This window comes from Cavia porcellus, unplaced genomic scaffold (genome assembly GCF_034190915.1).
Source record: "Cavia porcellus strain 051 isolate PalLab524CR breed Dunkin Hartley unplaced genomic scaffold, mCavPor4.1 scaffold_18, whole genome shotgun sequence".
In the NCBI taxonomy this organism is placed as follows: Eukaryota; Metazoa; Chordata; class Mammalia; order Rodentia; family Caviidae; genus Cavia; species Cavia porcellus.
The window spans coordinates 51,276,039-51,295,281 of NW_026947501.1; the positions used below are offsets into that span (position 1 = coordinate 51,276,039).

A 19,243-nucleotide genomic window follows, 5' to 3' on the forward strand; every position below is an offset into this window, starting at 1 on the left:
CAGCACCAGATGGATGGACAGAGAGACACATAGATAATAGATAAAGAGATAGGTAGATAAGATAGATAGACCTCTTTAAAAATGCAGGTAAACTGGAAGCATTCATATTTGATTAAGTTAGCATGTTGGGACAAATATAAATATAGAAATATTAAAAATAAAGAATAATATGCATCATGTTTATTGAGCACTTACTATGTGCTAGGTGAGAACATTAAGAGCATCTTCTCTTTAGTCCACCTCACAACCTGTGAGGTTGGCACTGTTATCCCCTTTAATTCCAAGAGCTAAGTGAAGCTCAGAGAGGTTAAGGTGACTTCCTCAAGGTCACACAGCCAGCAGAGAGGTAAAATGTCCATCCAGGTCTGTGTGATTCTAAAGCCTATACACACGCCTGTTTTTACATAGCAAGATTACCTAAATGGGGCTGATTGCAGCCAGAAACTTGTTGTTTACCCTGCCTGCTGAGAAAGCTTCACTCATCAAGGCAGCGCAAGAGCTCAGGTTCCAGCCTGCCCGCTCTGACTTGCTGTGCAACTTGGAGCCAGTCACTGGCCATCTCTGCTCTGCCTTCCGTGAAGTAGATACGGAAAGAGCTCGATAGGTTTCTTAGGAGATTCCTAGCAAGGGCTTGGAAATGCTTCGAAGATGCGTGAAGAACTATGTAAATTAGGCATCGTGGCTATTAACAACCAAAGACAAGGGACAGATACGCAAGTAATGGCTGAACAGTGTGCTCAGTAAGTTCCACCCTCACCAAACATTCTTAGATACCATGCAGGAGTCTAGTGAAATTTTACAGCCACGTGGATTACAGACTTGCCCAGAGGCTCAGCACTGCACCATCCCAGGAATAGAAAATCTACCAGACTAAACCTAAGAACTCCATGTAACAGGATATATAGGGGGCCTTGGCTTTAAAACACCCCAGTTACTCGAAGGTTCTGCCTCATCTTTCCAAGACCATGTGGGCCTGGCCCTGAGCACAGGTTAGAAAGAAATTATCGTGGCCCAGACCATAGACCAGATGACTAAAACCAGTAAATGAGATCTCCTGCCCAGGTGGGCACCTGCCTAGGCCTAGGGCCTAGGTCATGGATGGAATCAAAGGGACAGGTCAGGTGAGACACTGCCCAGGTTATGGGCGGGAGCCCTGAGGCTCTTGAAGGCCTGGCCTCCCATCTCAACTCCCGGTCTCCCTCCTGCCCCACAGCCATCACCTGTGTGGAGAGCCACTCTGCTGGAGAGCCACTGTCTGCTGGGTCCCAGCTCTCCTACAGCTGGCCCAAGCCACATTGCAGCCCACATCCCTCCTCTCAGAAGAAGAACCTGGAGTTTCCCGTGTGAGGTCCCCTCTCTGCCAAGGAGGACTTTTCAACTCAGTGTCACCAGGGATACCACCCACCAAATGCACAGGAGACATGTTTGTGTCACCAAAGGCAGCTGCTGCTTGGCGCCATCTCTCTAACAGTGCTCAGGACAGGAAGGATGTGCAGGTGCATGCTAGTCTTGCTTTGTCACTGTGCCACACAGAGGTGGCCTCCAGCAGGGCCCTCTACAGGCAACAGGCCCAGCATCTCTATCCCCTCAGTCATCGTGGTCCCAAGCTTAACTCAGGCCTATCACACAAACACGATATGGAGCTTCCTGCTCTCCCAATGCTCCCAGCAATAGGGAGACGTCCCGCACGCCCAGCTGTGTGTGGAAGGAGCAGACCCCCACCACCATGCCCCATTCAGAGCCTTCGGCCCACAGATTATTATATCTGATTATTAGACAGATACCATACTAGAAAGCCCAGGCTACTCAGGGAACCAATGAACATGCACGATTGTATTTGTCCTGCATTTGCGACACACCTTTCTCCACGGCTGGGCCACATGGGGGCCTCTATTCAACTGAAAGCAAGATTTGTTCTAAATGTGATCCAGAGGAGAATATACCTCACCCACCCTCCAGAGAAAAGCTGATTAACCTAGACACATCTGATGAACCCTGAGCCCAGAAGAGAACATATATTCCCTACTAGCTCTCCTCCTTTGGCCGTAATCCTGCAAACTCAAGAATGCCGGGCTCAAGAATGTGTGCGCAAATCTGTTGGGCAGATTCTGTCTAAAGCAGGAGAACAGAGTGTGATCTGGGGTAAGAATTAATGGCATATTGTCCTTGACATTTGATGACATAAAGGATGGAAACCCAGGAAATGACAAGTGACATCTGTACTCTTTGGTATCTGCAACTGGTGTTCAGCCTTGTGTCTCAGAGCTCACTTTACATTGGAACATGGGTGTGAGCACACTGCCTGACAAAATTCTATAAATGGCCCATGGACTGAGCAGGAAAATCTCTGGATTCCTTGGTTTGTAGCAGAAAAAATTCCAGATGCTCCAAGAGCATCAACAGTTAAAAGAGATCATTTATGTCTGAATTTATGACCCTCCTGTATTACTGAGTTTCTCTCCTGGGACTGGTCCCCTCCAAAGACCAGGGACCTGGGTCATTCCCTGCCCCTGCCCCTGCCCCTTCCTCTGTCCCTGCCCTGCTCCCAGGTCAGAGTAAATGACCTGTGCTGCTCATCCCACCTCCTAGAATTGTCCTTTTCCTCTTACCAAAGCCCTAAAGATCCCCCTTTAGGAAGAAGTCATCAGTCCCCAAAACTTGCACTTATGGTAAGCCACATTCCCATCCTGTTTGTTTTTGAACCTCAACATAGTGTCTTAGATTGAAAAGCATTCTTCCAACGAACCATTTGGTCAGAGAAAGATTTTAAACCTGCAACAACCGTGTATTTAGGAAGTAAACTAAAATACAGCATAACAAGGCCAGCAGCCCACAACTATAGAGCCATATATTTGGAGGTAAAGGGATTGTCCCAGACACTTCTGCTATTCATTCAAATAGCTGACTAACCCTTTCAGATGAAGAAGTTTTTAAACATGTTATAAAACAAACCTGAAAATGTTGAAGGAAGCAAATCCAGAAAATACTAGTATTAGTATTTAGATCAGGGCCCGGGTAGCATGACTTTCGTGGCAGCAGGGAGGGGGGAACCTCTCGTCTGTGCTTTTCCTTTGCTTTTCCCAGATGCCATGAAGTGAACAATTTTATTTCATTGTGATGTTTCTGTCTTGGCAGCGTCTGACCATGGACTGAAACCATGAGCCAAAATAAACTTCTCCTTTAAATTTCAGGTGGCAGGTATTTTGTCCTGGCAACAGGAAAGGTAACAACTACATCTTCTTTTTTTCCTTAGTATTTACATAATTGCAGTCATGCTGCTTTGTAACTGCTATGTGGCAGAAAAAGACTTCATACATTTCCCTATGAGCTGAGATTAGGGCTTCAAATTATTTATCTAAACACACAGAAACATAGCTGAGGCACCAGCTGGAAAAGGTAAGCAGCCAACAGGTGCCACTAGAAACTCTAACCCAGTCTGAAACAGGACCAAGAGTCAACAAAGCCCTGTCTTCTCCTTGGGAAAAACCAAAGTCAAGACTTAACTATTCTTCACAGGTTTCTTTGTGCACAGCTTAGTGGCAAACAGGAAAAGATCTCTGTCGGCTGAAATAATTTAAAGTCCCCACCTTTCCATCCTTAGCATTTTTACCACCTCATTTCCTGGGTCATTGTCTCATAGGGCTGGTTGAATCCTTGGTGGCATGTCCTCTTCAGTGGCAGCATGCATCCTTTTAAGATCTAGCTTCTTCCCATAATAAGAGATTTTTAAATGAATGGATGAAGGTGCTACTTTGACCAGGTAATAAATAAGCAGGGACCATAGCAGAGGTGTGCATGGTGGTTCATTCATCGGCTTTAACACAGCCTGAGCCAGGGTTTGGAAGTAGTCAGAGCGGGCTCCCTTCCACTTGCTGGGTATCAGGTGAGTGATTCCTGTCCTGGAACAAGATGACCATGCACCGTGCCCTCCTCCTCCAGCTAAGGGCAGTGAAAACCCTTGGACATTACACGTGAAAGAGACATGAGAAGGCTGACAGAAGATCTTCTGGGGACTTAAGGCCTGAAGACACACAGGCAGTGGGCTCCTGGGTTTTCTTTTTTGACTCATAAAACAGAGTAGATGCTGGAGAAGCTGACGACCTGGCCACAGACACAGACAAAAAGGAACCCTAGAAAAGCTATCAGCAAGAAGATAGCTTCCGATAATAATTGCTTAATTCCAGACAAGAACCATGAAAAAATATTGTGGCCCCAGCCCCACTCCATCTGTGAAAGCCAAGCAGGAAGCCAAGACCCCTAACTTGCACAGTTGTAAGGAGACGCCCTCCCCTAGCACCTCTGCTGGTGTGGTGTTGGTGTGCTAAAATGGGCAATGCTTATTATAAAATCAAAACTCTTACAGTGCCATAAAATGCTCTGAATGCAACAGAAAAATCACTCGGCACGCTAGGAACTTAAGAAACTGCACCAAGAATGAGAAAGACAGTCAACAGTTGCCAATATTGAAATGGCACAGATGTTAGGATTTATCTAACAAGGAGTTTAAAGCAGCCATCATAGACAGTTCAGTAAGCAAGTGAAGAACATGCATAAAACGAGTGATTTGTCTCAGCCAAAAAAGACATGAGAAAGAACCAAATGGAAATTTTCATACCAAAAAATCCAGTACCCCAAATTTTAAAACCTCCATGGATGAGCTCAACAGCAAAAAAAGAGAAGAAAAGAAATTCAGTCAGCAAAGCTGAAGGTTCAAGAAGGAAAAAGAGAGAGAAAGAAAGAGAGACACTAATGAAGAGGAAGAACAGAACTCCAGGGCCTTATGGACTATAACACAAGATCTGATATTTGTGCCATCAAAGTATCAGAGAAGGTGTAGAGCTGGAAAAGTTATTGCGAAAGTATTCAAAATGTAAGTGACTAAAAATTTTCCAAATTTTACAAAATACACAAACCTCCAGACTCATGAAGCTAAATAAACACCAAACAGGAATAATCCAAAAGAAATTCATGCCAAGACACATGACAGTGAAACTTCTGAAAATCAAAAAATAATTTTTTTTTTGTCTTTTTTGAGATGGGGTCTTGCTATGCAGTTCAGGCTGGGCTTGAGCTCACTTTGTAGCCCAGGCTGGTCTCAAACTAGCAAGGATCCTCCTGCCTCAGCCTCCCGAGTGCTGGGATTACAGATATAAGCCACCACACCTGGCTCAAAAAATAATTTTTAAAGTCCTGAATTCAGAAACCACAGAGACCAAAAGAAAGTAGCACATGCTTTTTGAAGTGCTGAAAGAAAAGAACTGTCAGCCCCAAAATCTACACCCAGTGAAATCCTTTGGGAAGGAAAGGCTAGCATAGACCTGAGGTGAGGGAGATGAAGAGACTTTATCACCAGATCTGCCCTAAAAGAAGTTCTTGGAATAAAAAAGAACCTGAAATCATCAAGATGGAAAGAAGAATAATAGAAAAATAAAAATAGGGGTAGTTACAATAAGTTTTCCACTTGGACTTTCTAAATTATGTTTGAGCAAGCATGTGAATAACATGCTTGATGTTATTCTCAATGTATGTAGAGGAAATATTTAAGACAATTAAAAATATAAATCTTACACACCACTCAAACTGATAAATGACCATTCCAATATGTTACACACAGTGTAATGTTTAGAAAACGCATCTAAAAGTCTGTGCAAAGAGAGAAATTCAGAAACACTGTAAATTAAAATGGAACTCTGAAATGTTCTAAGGAGAACGAAAATAGAAAAAAGAAAAGGTTCAAGCAGAAAACAAATATTAGTGTCAGATTTCAGTTCTGAACATACCAATAATAACATTAAATATAAAAGGCCTAAATTCATTCACTAAAATATATTGACAGGGATAATTAAAAATTATAATCCAACTCTAATGTTGGCTGTATGCACAATTCAAATATAATAAGACACGAAAGTCAAAAGTAAATAGATAAACAAGATGTACATTGAAAACATTAATCAAAGAAAAACATGGATAAACTGGAGGTCATTATGCTAAATTATTTAAATAAGCCAGGTATAGAAAAATGAGTAGTGAATGATCTCAGTCAAATCAATTTACAAATAATGTAAAAAAGTTGATCTCATAGAATTTGAGAATGTACTGATGATTACCAGAGGCTGGGAGGAAGTGAGAGGGAGGGACAGAGAAAGAGTGACCAACAGGTACCAAATTGTAGTTAGGGGAGAGTAATTCTGGTGTGTTATTATATTGTCACATGACCATAGATAATAATAATGTATTATAGTTTTTAAAAAGCTAAAGAAAACATTTTGAAAGCATAAATGATAATTACTGGGGAAATAGATAATAGATAATACTCTAATATGAGCAATAAACAATGGAAATATATATTGAAGCACCACATAGTACTCCATAAAAATGTAAATTTCTATGCATCAGTTATTTAAATGTTTTTAAAGGGAAGAATTGGAATTTTGAAAATAAAGGAGTGGTCATCAAATAATGTCAACTTCAGAGCAAAGAAAATACCATGGGCAAGGTGGAACATTACACAGTGATAAACATCTCAATATCTCAGAAAAACACAGCATCTCTAAACATGTATGCACCAAATGAAAATAGAAAACTACATGAATGAAAAACTGATGAAGTCATTTGCCAGTTTCTTTAGAAAGAAAACATAATCCTAAACTCAGCACTCATATTTCGTAGCATTTATTCCAGAGAAATGGATATGTATTTCTGCACAAAAGCCTACACACAAATATTCATAGCAGTTTTATTTTTAATATCCAAAACTGGAAATAACCAAAATGTCCCTGCATGGGTGTGAGTGGTTAAACATCCATAGTATGGAATAGAATGGCATGGAATACTACTCAGCGTTACAAAGGGAAAAGCTACTGATCAACTCAACAATTCAGATGGGTCTTGAGGCATTGTTTTGGTTGGGAAAAAGCCCATCCCCAAAGGAGGCATACTACTATATATAAGCTATATCTTTATGTGTCTGTTTTTCAACAGGACACATACAGGGACTCCATTTGTCCAACATTCTCAAAATAACAACATGTTAGAGGTGGCAGATAGATGTGGTTGCCCGGAGTTGGGGATAGTTGGGGGAAGAGAGGCAGGTGGAGCTTTGTGTTGACGAACGCGCTCTGCCTCTCAGTTGTCATGCTTACAGGGAACAGCATGTGTGCTCGTGATAAGGTGACAGGGTGTTGTTTGTGTGTTGTGCCCTTGTTGGTTTGCTGGCTTCACTAGTTTGATTCCTCTGTGATGTGACCAAGGGGAGAAACTGGGTGAGGGTACATGGAACATCTCTGTAATATTTCTAAGTTCCAGTAATTACTTCCAAATACAATTTTTAAAAAAAGGAGAGTAAGAGCCCCTCTGCTTACTTCTTTGTCCCTGGTTAACTTCTTTGTCCCTGGCCCTAGGCTGGTGTCACTTCTGGCAGTGACCCCTGGGTGTCTGCTTGGTGTCTGTCTATTTTAAATGGAGCCATCCCAGATGTCAGGATACAGATCAAGGGTGTCACAGGCCTCTCCTGACACTGTTATTATTAAAACTTCAAATTAGTTATCAGCATTTTTAGGGGGAGGGTGAGAGAAAGAAGGGGTCTCACTATGTACCCCAGGCTAGCCTCACACTCGCAGCAGTTATCCTGCCTCAGTCTCCCGAGTGCTGGGATTACAGGCGTGCACCATACCACATCCAGCCAGTTACCAGCATTTTAAAATGAAAAGATTTGACATAACCAGGATCTGAGGCTTAATCGGGAACAGCAAAAGATCATGCAAGACAGGCCTTGTACACCCGCATGGCAGGGAGGCACTGGCATTTGGGAACAGTGTTAGGGTTCCCCCAAAACCCTCCAAGTTGGTGCACCCCACCAGGGGAGCCAAAGGCCCACCACCATCACATTGGGCACTTCACACTGGACACTTCATTCACCCCTATCAGTTTTCATTTTTCAACCGGGTATATAGATGTTTGCTTTCTTTCTTTTTTTTTTTTTTTTTTTTTTTTTTTTTCATACTGGGGATCGAACTCATTACCATGCGCTTGCAAGGCAGGCGCTTATGCTGCTGAGCTAAATCCCCACCCAAGATGTTAGTTTTCTAACACTAACACTATGAAATCCTGGGCACCCCAGACACAACTGGAAAAAAGTCACATGTGTTCTTTGTATCTCTTGGGCTGCTTCAGAGTACGGTAGAACCCACTGACTTGCATGCTCATCTTGCAGCATCATCTGTCTCTCATTCATTTGAGCTACTTTTGTTGAGAATCTGTTATATCAGCCCTCTGCTAGCTCTGGAGATGCATGACAGGATAAATCACAAGCTGTCTTTCATGTAGCAAGCTTTGCCACAGCGAAATGGACAGTGTACCACACGGACACAGAGACACAGACAACAGTCGCATCTGGGGAACTGGGAAACACTTGACAGAGAGCGCATCGCTGGGTCTCAGTCTTGGAGAGTGACAGTACCAGGACCCAGGAGAAGGAAGGGCGAGAGGACTTCCTGGCACAGAAAGCAGCAGAGGCCAGACGACAGAGAGCTTCAAAAGCCACATGAGACAGAGAAATTGCTCCCGATAGGATGACAGCACCAACCAGAAAACGCTGGGGTATAGAACCAGCAGTTGCATTGGTTTTGTTTCTTGAAAGACAATTGTACTGACTCATCAAACCAACTTTTATCATTTTCACTTCTCCTAATTGCTGTCGTGGTTTTACATCCACGGATGTCTGTAGCAATGCTGTCAATAATGGAGTACTATTGCTGGACGCAGATGATGGATGGGAGATGAGGTCTGTGCTGCATCCTTACAGCATCCAGTGGGGAGGACTCAGTGCTACGCTTCAGGCGATGTCTAGGCGCCCACAGGCTGTGTGGCACTGAGCTGGGCAGCACAGCTTTCCCCACAGTGCCAACCAGGCACAGAGCCCGTCTCCACATCACTTGTCAGGGAGCAGCTGTGGGTAACTGAGGCTGTTTATCCAGGCCCCACGGCTCCCTTGGCAGCAGGAGGACTCCTGGCAGCGAGATCCAGGATTTGTCATTTCGACTCCAGGTCTTTTCTGTAACAGTCTATGTTCAGACTTAGCCCGGGCCACATTCGGAAAGAAGCGAGTTAGTGGAGCCAGAGGAAGGGGCATGACAAGAAAAGTAAAGCCTGACATGTTCCAAGGTGTGTTTTGAGGCACTGGAGTGCCAGCTACTCACAAAACCAGCAGGACAATTAATAAAATCAAAATGCACAAAGTAAATACACCCCCTGTGAGGGAGCCGTGTGTAGATTATAGCAGACGGAGCAGAGTGCATTTTAAAGAAATTTTCTCTGCAAGAAAGAAGTGTTAAAACTGAAAAGTATGAGATTCTGAAGTCTGCTTACCTGTTTTTTAATCAGAGAAGAGATGAACAGAAGACATGGCTTAGTGGTACAGCACTTGCCTGCCATGAGTGAGACCCTGGGGTTCGACCCCAGACTGGAAGGAGAGAGGAAGGGAGAGACTAGCTCTTTATGAAAGGTTGGGTCTCCATTTTTAAGACTTGTTGGCCCCAAGATGGAATTTTCCTTTTTTTTTTTTTTTTTTTTTTTCCATCCAGTAAGTCCACACAAACGCTGAGCACTGTGTTTTGCTTTGGTGACACAAAAACTTTTCTTCCATGATCTCAGTGACACTTCCCTGTCTTCAGAGTCAGCAGCACCATGTTCATGAAGTGGCATAGGGTCCAAGCACTTGGCATGTAATAACCCTAAAACTCCTCCAGAGCCATGTCAATGCTGTGTGTGGTATTATTTCAGGGAAAATTCCACCAAGGTAATTTTTTTTTTTTTTTTGCAATATCTGTGGTATGTAAACATGACAACCAGCACGTTAGCATTTGCCATTTGCAATTTTAAGTATACAAAGCCTTCTTTCAGGAAAGTCTTTCTGATGGATCCTTTTCCATCTTCTGGATTTTGTTTTCCAAGAGCCCTGCTTGACTTCCCTGAGCTCCCCCTACTTCCCTATTTATAACCCTGGGTCACCTGGAAGTCTCTGATGAACAAATTCTCTGGCTGGGGTCTTATTTGGCATCAGCTCTGAGTTCTGGTGGGTCTGTAGGCAAAAAAAAAGAGGGGATGTTACTTGGTGATACGATTTCAAATATACTTGTGGTGCTCTTATTCAGCATAGAGAATTTTACTAGATACATTGAACAAAACATGACAAATCCATCGGAATTGACAGCTCTGATCTGAATCTGTTAGGGAGAGAAAGGATTCACCTGCTTTGTTACTTTTTAAAAACTTTTCATCTCAGCCCTTTCTGTCATACATTTTTTTATTACTTGGTTAACACTCAGAAAGGATGTTGTAATGGTTATAATCGTTGGTAATAATAAGCGCTTAGCTTCATTTTTGCTTGAAAACCTTGAACAAGTTATCAAAATATGTAATAATTTCAAGAAATTTATTAAATAAATTTATAATTTGCCTTTGGAAAATGAAAGAAAAAACAGAACAGTCTCTGTCCTGAGGCCAGGGTGACAGGTCCTCCCCCCAGGATACACACCAGGTAATGGAACTACCTGGATGGAGCTGGGGTGCTGAGTGGTCCTCTCTAACTCACAACTGGCCCGCAGAGCCCTTCTGAGCAAGTCTGTGACATCCTTCACCTCTTCCCTGGCTATACCCCCTCCACACACAGACCTGTGATGCAGAAATACCTGATGCTCCTCAGTGTACCATGAAGCTATGTCCCATTAAATGTATTAAATATGGAAAATGTCATTGATTGAAAGTGGATTTAGCCAGGCAGGGTGATGCCCACATGCAATCCCAGCATTCTGAGAGGCTGAGGTAGGTGGGTCACAAATTCAAGCCCAGCCTGGGCAGCTTGATGATTTAGTGAGGCCACCATCTCAGAAATGAAACTAAAATGGGCTGTGAGGGGTGCTCGTGCAGAGCCTTTGAATTCAGTCCCCCGTACTGGGAAAAAAAAAAAAGAGAAAAGGAAAAGGAGGGAGAGAAGAGGGAAGAGAGAGGGGGAAGGAAAGGAAGGGGAGAAATAAGGAAGGAAGGAAGGAAGGAAGGAAGGAAGGAAGGAAGGAAGGAAGGAAGGAAGGAAGGAAGGGAAGGGCAGCTTGCAGTGCACCTAACCTACCAACCTCTCGGCACACAGTCATCACAGCTGACCGTGGGCTGCCCTGGCCCAGCCACACCAGAGAGAACCACTACCTCAGAAAAAATGAAATTCAAAATTGGCCTTGTCTGTGATGAGTGCATATTGCTTTCACACCCTCGTTAAATTGAGAAATCTGAAGTTAAATTATTGAAAGTCTGTATTTTCTGCCCTAACCCCAGAGATACCGGGAGCCTCAATGCTCACAAACACAAGAGCTGAGCTGGGGTGCTGAGTGGTCCTCTCTGTCTCACAACTGGCCCGCAGAGCCCTTCTGAGCAAGTCTGTGACATCCTTCACCTCTTCCCTGGCTATACCCCCTCCACCCCTACCCCAGAGATACCGGGAGCCTCAGTGCTCACAAAAGCATGGAGAAATGAATATCTCAGTTCTTGGCTCTCTGAGCCATCTTAAACACAAATAACAGTTATGCCAGGAAAACTGTCTTTTTAAGTCAGTTTCCTAATGTAAGAGAGAAAAGCAGGCAAATGAGGCTTTTCTGTCAATCTCATTCAGGTCACCTTGGCCTAGGGTACCTCATTACAACAGAGCCACAATCATTAAAGGAAGGCAGCATGGTAATTGTTCAGGGGACATTTTCCCCTAAAATTAAAGTGATACTTTTTAAAAGACAGTTATTTACACACACACACACAATCACTGCCTCTGCCCAGGCACACACACAACCAGCTGTTTCTCGTACGAATATAAGCAGGGAGAATATACTAATCAAAACATCGACCATCATTTTATAAAGCCAATCAAAATGTTCTTTGTCTGTCTTACTTTCCTGGTCTTCAGCAAATGTCATCGTGGAGCGTAGCACAGAGTCACAATCTCTTTCCAGGGCATCTGTACCCAGCATCCCTTTTAACCAGAAAGTTGTTGGTTGTGTGTTGTTTTTGCTTTTCTTGATATTGTTTGTCCGCCTTGTATTTTGAGGGCTACCCAACAAATTATTAACATGGATTCGCAATTTGGCCAGAACCTAATAGTCTATTATTATTATTATTATTATTATTACATTGATAGTACCAATCTCCATTCAGCCAACAGCAACGTGAATTTTCATTCATAAGAGAAGAAAAGAAATAGCACAGTCCTGGAGTACTAACTTCCCCTCCTGTCTCAAGATCTTGGATTCTTCCCTCTATACCTAACTGGAACGACAAGCTAGGGAAGAAATCTCTGTCGCTCAGGCATAGCAGGCACCATTCAGAAAGGTGCTTTGCCTGTCCAAGTTCCTACGAGATTTTTTTTTTTTTTTTTTTTTTTTTTTTTGGTCGTGTGGATTTCATTGGGGAAGCAAGAATCTAATGAGACTTGCCCTCCTCCCAGCCCCCACACCCAGGATTTACGAGAGTCTGTCCTTGGGCAAAAGCATTTGTCAGAGACTTAAAGGATGGGTGAGAGGGGTTCTTTACCTTGTGCAGCCTGCTTTGCACTGGAAACCATAAACCCTAATGAGCCCTGCCTCTCCCTAATGTGCAGCCCCGTGAAAGCTGTGGTCACACTGAAAATGATGCAGGGTTTTTGCTGACTTGACATAAAAAAGTGACCAGCAGTTCTTTTGGGTTTAGCGCTTGACCTCAAAAGCACACATTCAAGTGTGTTGCAATTCAGTTAATAAAGGAGTTGGAAGATGCTGAAAATAATGTGAGTACTCAGATTTTTCTCTTTGGCCTAAATGCTCTCTGGGTGGCTGTGTGCTATTTGCAATTTTTTTGTGTGTGGTTAATGAATTAGCCTTGGAAAGCACAGATTGATTTTTTTCCCCTGTTGTTTCTGAGTTATGTAAGGAGTTCGAGGAGGATTTCAGCATGGATATAAACACCAAGTGTAAATTTGCCTTTTAAAGTCTGGAATATATAAAAGTATATCCCTAAGAGATCTGTAGTTCTTTACTGAAGGCTTGAAGGAAAGCTTCTGTTTCCACACGAGGCCAGTTCCAGGGATGAGCACAGCCCTAGACTCCATAGGCAAAAAAAAAAAAAAGGAGGGAAGCAAGGCCTGAATTCTTACAGTCCCAAAACATGGAACCTTCCAGCAGGCATAAAAATTGTCCCTTCCTGACAGCCCTCTTCCTGAACTTTGCCATCGGGCTATGGGTTTTTTTTTCAGGGGCAAAAATAAGTAAACAGTCAGTTTGATACTTTGCAAACAATTTCCCAGATTTCTGGATTTCTTGAATTGGTATAGGTGCGTGGATCAGGGAATAACCAGGAAAGACCATTCCCAGAAAGAGCAGCCTCACAGAAACAGCCACTGGGATTCAACACCACCCTCCCAGATAAAGTGGCCACCGCACACTCTAGAACCAGCGCCCAGCTCCCCAGGAGAACCAGCTTCCATCCTCTGTTTTAATTTTGTGTCTGGTTCCTTTTGCTCAACCATCAGGCTGCCTTTGATCCTGATGACCAACCCCTCCCTGAGCGCAGGCCCTGGCTGATGAACGTGCAGTTTGCGCCTCCCCTTCCCTTTGCCTGGGTGGCAGCCCGCGGGTGCCTTCCTGTTTGCTCACTTGGCTTCCCTTCCTTTCCTTTCCCTGCCTGGCAGCACTGTGGTCCAGCAGACCAACTGCAGGAGCTCTGTGCCGTCCAGCAAGGGCAGCAGCAGCGGCAGCAGCAGCAGCAGTAGCAGCTCTTCCAGCGACTCAGAGAGCAGCTCAGGATCTGACTCGGAGACTGAGAGCAGCTCCAGTGAGAGTGAGGGCAGCAAGCCACCCCACTACTCCAGCCCCGAGGTAAGCACTGCGCCCCGCCTTCTGGGCTTGAGGCCAGGGAGTCCCTGGTTCTGGCTGTCATCGCCTACTTCCTTAGCCTCCTGTACCCCTCAACCTCAGACAGCACAGAGGAGCCTTTGGGGGCTCCTGGCTTGCTCCACTGTGACCCCTTCTGGTAGTCCCCTAATGACCGTGCTTCTTTTGATGTCCAAAGCATCATCTTTCACTGCCCAAAAATATGTGACTTCCAGAAATTTCCAAGTGTGCTGTAAAAATCACTAACAGGAAAAAACCTATGGAAAGAGCTTCCCTGAGGGTCAGCAAGGCAGTAACCAGACAGGGAAGTCTACCACCTGGGACGAGTGACCACATATAAATCACAGGAAGGGAGTTTTATGGATTAGACGTGCTTAGAATCCCACCTTTTCCCATCTTGGGGATCAGAAGGACAGGGGCCATAAATATCAACAAAATTTGCTTAACTGTGTTTTCTTTGTGAAAATATAAAGGGGGAATTAGCATCCACCTACAAATAATCATGAAACCTTTTACAGCTATGATCAGTATCTATGGGGAAGATTTAGGTGGCTCATATAAAACTATTATAAGGCACCAATAAAAGCCTTTGCTGTTTCTACCTGCAAGTTGAAAGGGGGAATTAAATAGTAATTCAGAGCACAAAGATTCTTCAGTAAAGGCTGGGGAAAAACTTCTCAAGTCTTTGGAGCCATAGGGAGGGCTGTGGTTCCTTAAAGAAGGATTGTGGGTTTTAATTTTTGTACTACCATCCTCTATACTATTTGGGGGTGTAGATTCCTAAATAGGTTCTGATGTGGAATCAAACTCTCATGCAACTCAAGTCATGACCAGGAGTGACCGATTTACAAGGGTCCCCCGGATGTCACACCTGAAGCAGTGACAACATGGTGGTGTCTTATCTCAGCTTCACGCTGTGCGTCTTCCTTTCCCCAGAGATGTGTGATTTCCCACCATGCTCCCTTCCTCTGAAGCACCTTTCTACTCTGCGGTCAGGCTATCCATTCCTCCTGGCATAAGCCACGCCTTCATCATTCTCTCTCCTTGTCATGAATTTCTTGTCTCTCTGTCATCTAACCCTACCCATCTGTCCACATCTACAGAAGGTGAAAGTGCTGAGCAGCCTGAGCCTGGGAAAATCTCACAGCTTCTGTTAACTCTGGCTTCCCTCAGGAACCACACTTCTATCCCTCTCTCATAATTTCATTCATTCACCGACTCATCTCACATTCATTCAAGGAATACTTATTGGGCTTGGCCACAGACAACAGCATGCATCTCTGGGACAAGCCATTATAGGGCAAAAAAATGCCCTGTCTTCATAGGGCTAACATCTAAATGGGATCATCTGAAACAGGAAAATACAGGAGTTCAGCAGATTAGAGAAGGGCCCCACTTTTATAAAGTCTCCTTTATGCTACAGTTTGTTGAGGAATTCCAGAAGATTTAGTTATAATAAATAGCTACACCCCAAAGATGGCAAATAGAAAAGGTTAGTGTCTCTGAAGCCCAGCCTCTCCAGGCTCCAGTTTGTGCCTGTGCAAGTTAAATTCATGAGTGTTGAGTCTTTTTCCACACGGAAAGGTGAATCCTGAAGCCCCTGAATAGGCTGCAGCCTTGTGCTGCCAGAAAGCAGTGCAGTTATAAAGTGCTTTAAGCAAGTTCTTTCTAAAGTCACTGTGATCATTAGGAAGCTTAGAAACCATGTACCCTGGGTGGGGGGGGGCGGGGGGTAGAAGAAGGGATTTGCCATTTCTTACAGCACTCATTAGAGACAGGGAGCACAAGTCAGCTGAAGCAGCCTAGAGGTTTGGACTCCCTGAGGCCTGGCGAGAATCTCACTTCCTTGCTTTTCTCTGCAGAGCGAATGCAGGGTGGCGGGTAATGTCTGCCACACTGCACCTTACTGCTTTATGCTGGGAAGAGACGTGTTGCTGGAAAAAAGCAAGTTTCTTTTAAGGTTTCCCCAAGGTTAACACCTGCACATCCCCTCCCCAGGGCCTGGCACAGGCTTAGCTGTTCTCAGCCTCATCCTCCTTTTCATGAAGTTTGGTCTCATGAGCTTTCCTGGCCTTGTGCACCCTCTCTTGTTCCACCCAGCTGGCACATGGATACCAGTGCACAGAGCTCCGTCATCCAGGGTTGCCCAAGTCATTAAAAAGAAAGCCCAGTGACATCATTCTGATTCCCGGGATAAATCTGACCCCATTTCTTTACATAGGGCATCACTCAGCCCTAAATATTGCTCATGCAAACCATGCTTTCCATTGTGGCCTTAACCAAATGGATCTGACCATGGCAAGCTTCCTTCGTGAAACATATGAATTAAAAGCACATTTTGTAAAATGCTGCTGCAGTGCTTTCTTAAAAAAGAGCAGAAGGGGCTGGAGATGTGGCTCAGTGGTAGAGTTCTTGCCTTGCATGCATGAGACCCTGGATTGGATCTCCAGCACTCCACAAAAAATATGAGCAGAAATAGGATGCCTACTGCTCATTGAAGAAATAAGCCTCCTGTTAATTAGCACCTTTGGGGTACATGGCACTGGGTTCTGTGGAGGATACAGATGGAGCAGGAAAATGGCAGAGAGCTTGTGCATGAATCAGAGGAAAAATTAATCAGGGAACAGAGATGAGACTGAACATATAAAGCAGGGAGTCAAAAATAAAATCATGAGGCAGAAGCCCCAGTGAAAGTTCCAAGAGGGGATTGTCTTCACCAGCACCTGCTGGTGTGCTAGAGCCTGAGGGCCTGGGTTCCCTTCTATTTTATCACTTAACCCTATCATTTCAGCCTCCTTGGCCATAACTGTCTTCTCCCCAGAATGGCAGCTAGTGTTTCCCTGCCTGATCTGTGTGATGGTTGTGGGGAACAGTGACAGCTCACTCATTATAGCCTCCTAGCCAAGTGCAGATTCTCTGAAGGGTGCACAAGAAACAGAGCCTTGTCCTGAAGAAAGAGCTGGGCTTTGTTAAAGACTATGCACATGAGATGAACTTGAACATCGGAAGATTCTACTATTCAGTATAGTAGAAGGCAATGGGTAATGTTTGAAGGACTCAAAAATCAAGTCTCTCAGGCTATCACTTGAGTTTGAAGGCAAGCATATCTCAGAGGAATGGCTCCTCTTTTCCCAAGGCTACATCAGAAAGTAGCAGGAGCCAGGATAATATATTAACCTCACACAAGCATGGGCAAAAAACATAAGACAAATTCTTTGCCAGAATGAAATACATGAGGCTTCTAGTTTACTCTCTCTAATAGTCTTTATTCTATCTGAAACTTCCCAACCTGGCCTTTACTGTCCGTATTCCTATCAGCATCCTGGTCTCCAACCAAAACCATCCATCAGACTTCTTCCATCATTCCAGGGCTTCTCTAGCTCACATCTCCAAACCTTTCCAAACTCTTCTCATAAACCAGTCCCAAACCACAAGGTCAGGCACACTTACAACAACAACTTCATATCTCTAGTACCATTTTCCTGTGTTGGGTTTTTGTCAGTGGTACATGCTAGCTGACACCCACAACTTAAAGAAGAGAAGTTTATTGGCTCAGGATTTGAGAGGTTTCAGTTCACGGTTAGCTGGGCTCCAAGGCAGAAACAACATGGTGGAGCAAATCTGCTTCACCTGATGACATCCATGAATCAGAGAGCAAAGAAGAGACAGAAAGGAAGGGATCAGGAACCAGATATGATCCCAAGACCACACCTCCGTGACCCACCCAAACACACCTACCAGCATGCTTTAGTGCTCTCATGGACATCTCCCGAGCTAGTCAAGGTGACAGTGAAGATTAACCATCACCGGGGGCATCAGTGCCCAGAAACTGGTCTCTATGTCTAAGTAAGCACAGGTTAGTTTTCATGGCACCTAGAAGAATTGCAACTTTGGATATGTCTCTTAACCTCTGTGACCCTCATCTACAATTCAGGGAAGATGATATTTCTTATCTGTAAAGATTCAAGTAGATAATAACTAATAATGTGTAAGGAGGGAGGCATATTACAGGTGTCCCAGCAATGAAAAATGATCACCAGATGATGGCCCTTGAGTGTCAGCAGGGGAAATTTAGGTTTCATTGGTGAGGTAATAGGAGGTTATTGTAGATCCTTGGGAAAGGGAGTGTGATTTAGTGCCATGTTGAAAATGGTACTTCAGACTGATTTGTGCAGCTGTGAAGTACAGGAGAAAATCACCCTAAAGCACATCAGGCAACCAGACCATACTAAACGTATTAAATTCTTCTCTTCACCAATAATGCTCCCACTCAGAAGCTGCCATGTGACCCACATGTGGCTGTGTTGGGCTCCATACTGTCTTCCTCCTTCTCTGCCATGAAAGATATGAGCCATAGCGGGCTCTAGAGGGAGGGAGAAGGAGCAGCAGGCGGCTCAGTGCTGGGCTGTGCCCCAGGCATCAAGCCCTCTGATATGTGCACCTTTCTGCACAAGGCCCTTTCTGCTTCAGTTAGCACTGGGTCCCACTTATCTGGGGATGCTGAGGCAGAACAGAAGGTCTTGATCCCCCATGGTCACACCTGGGAAACATGGAGGCAGGTGACACTAATTTAGAAGCCATCAAATTAGCTTTCTGTCACTTGCAGCTAATCTCAGGCATGAAGAGGGCACCCCCTTTGGCACTGTCTGTGTCGCTGTCCTGCTTACTCTGATGCAATGCCTTTCTCTGGAGAAACCAAAATAAAGTAAGAATTTGCACAGCAGCTCAAAGTTGTAAGTGTTGCAGGCTCAGCCTCCGAATCCTAAACCCTGAAATCTGAAGTTCTCCAGAATCCAAAACTTTTTCAGCACTGATAATGAGGCCACAAATGGAAAATTACACACTGTGAGGCCTTGATTCACACATAAAATCCTTATAAACAGTGTATAAAATTACTTTCCGGTGAGGTTGTAAGAATGAATGAAACAAATGAATTTGTGGGTAGACTTTGGCCCCATTCCTGTTATCTCTATATATATGCAAATATTCCAACATTTTTTAAAATCCAAAACTATTTTCATTCTAATAAGCATTCTGAATAAGGGAAACCTTAGCAGTGCATCTTTTTGTTCCTTTTCATCTTGTTCTGGATTTTGATGACATGAAAGCAAAGCAAAACGTCACATCAAGAGACCAAACCTTACATCCTCTTTCTGGCCTCCGCTGAGCTTTTCTTGCCCCCTGCAAGTCAGTGGGCACCCTGTGCTGGTCCTCCCTCAAGTGTGGTCAGTCTCATTATGAGTGACTGCATAGATGTCCATGGCCCCTACCTCAGCTCAGAGTGCTCGTCCCCACACCCCATGTGGCCAGTTCCTGCTGGCTCCCATTCCTCCCCTCAGCCC

The 19,243-nt window shown here is 44.2% G+C and overlaps 1 protein-coding gene across 12 annotated transcripts in view; it reads left to right on the forward strand.

Annotated features, from left to right (window-relative positions):
• The window catches only part of Aff3 (ALF transcription elongation factor 3), a 502,385-nt gene that overhangs the window by 444,434 nt on the left and 38,708 nt on the right, over positions 1–19,243 (forward strand). For all 12 annotated transcript variants that reach the window (XM_063229843.1, XM_063229847.1, XM_063229844.1 and 9 more), the window contains one exon: positions 13,700–13,886. In XM_063229843.1, coding sequence (XP_063085913.1) covers positions 13,700–13,886 — 187 coding nt within the window. The remainder of the gene's footprint in view (positions 1–13,699; positions 13,887–19,243) is intronic.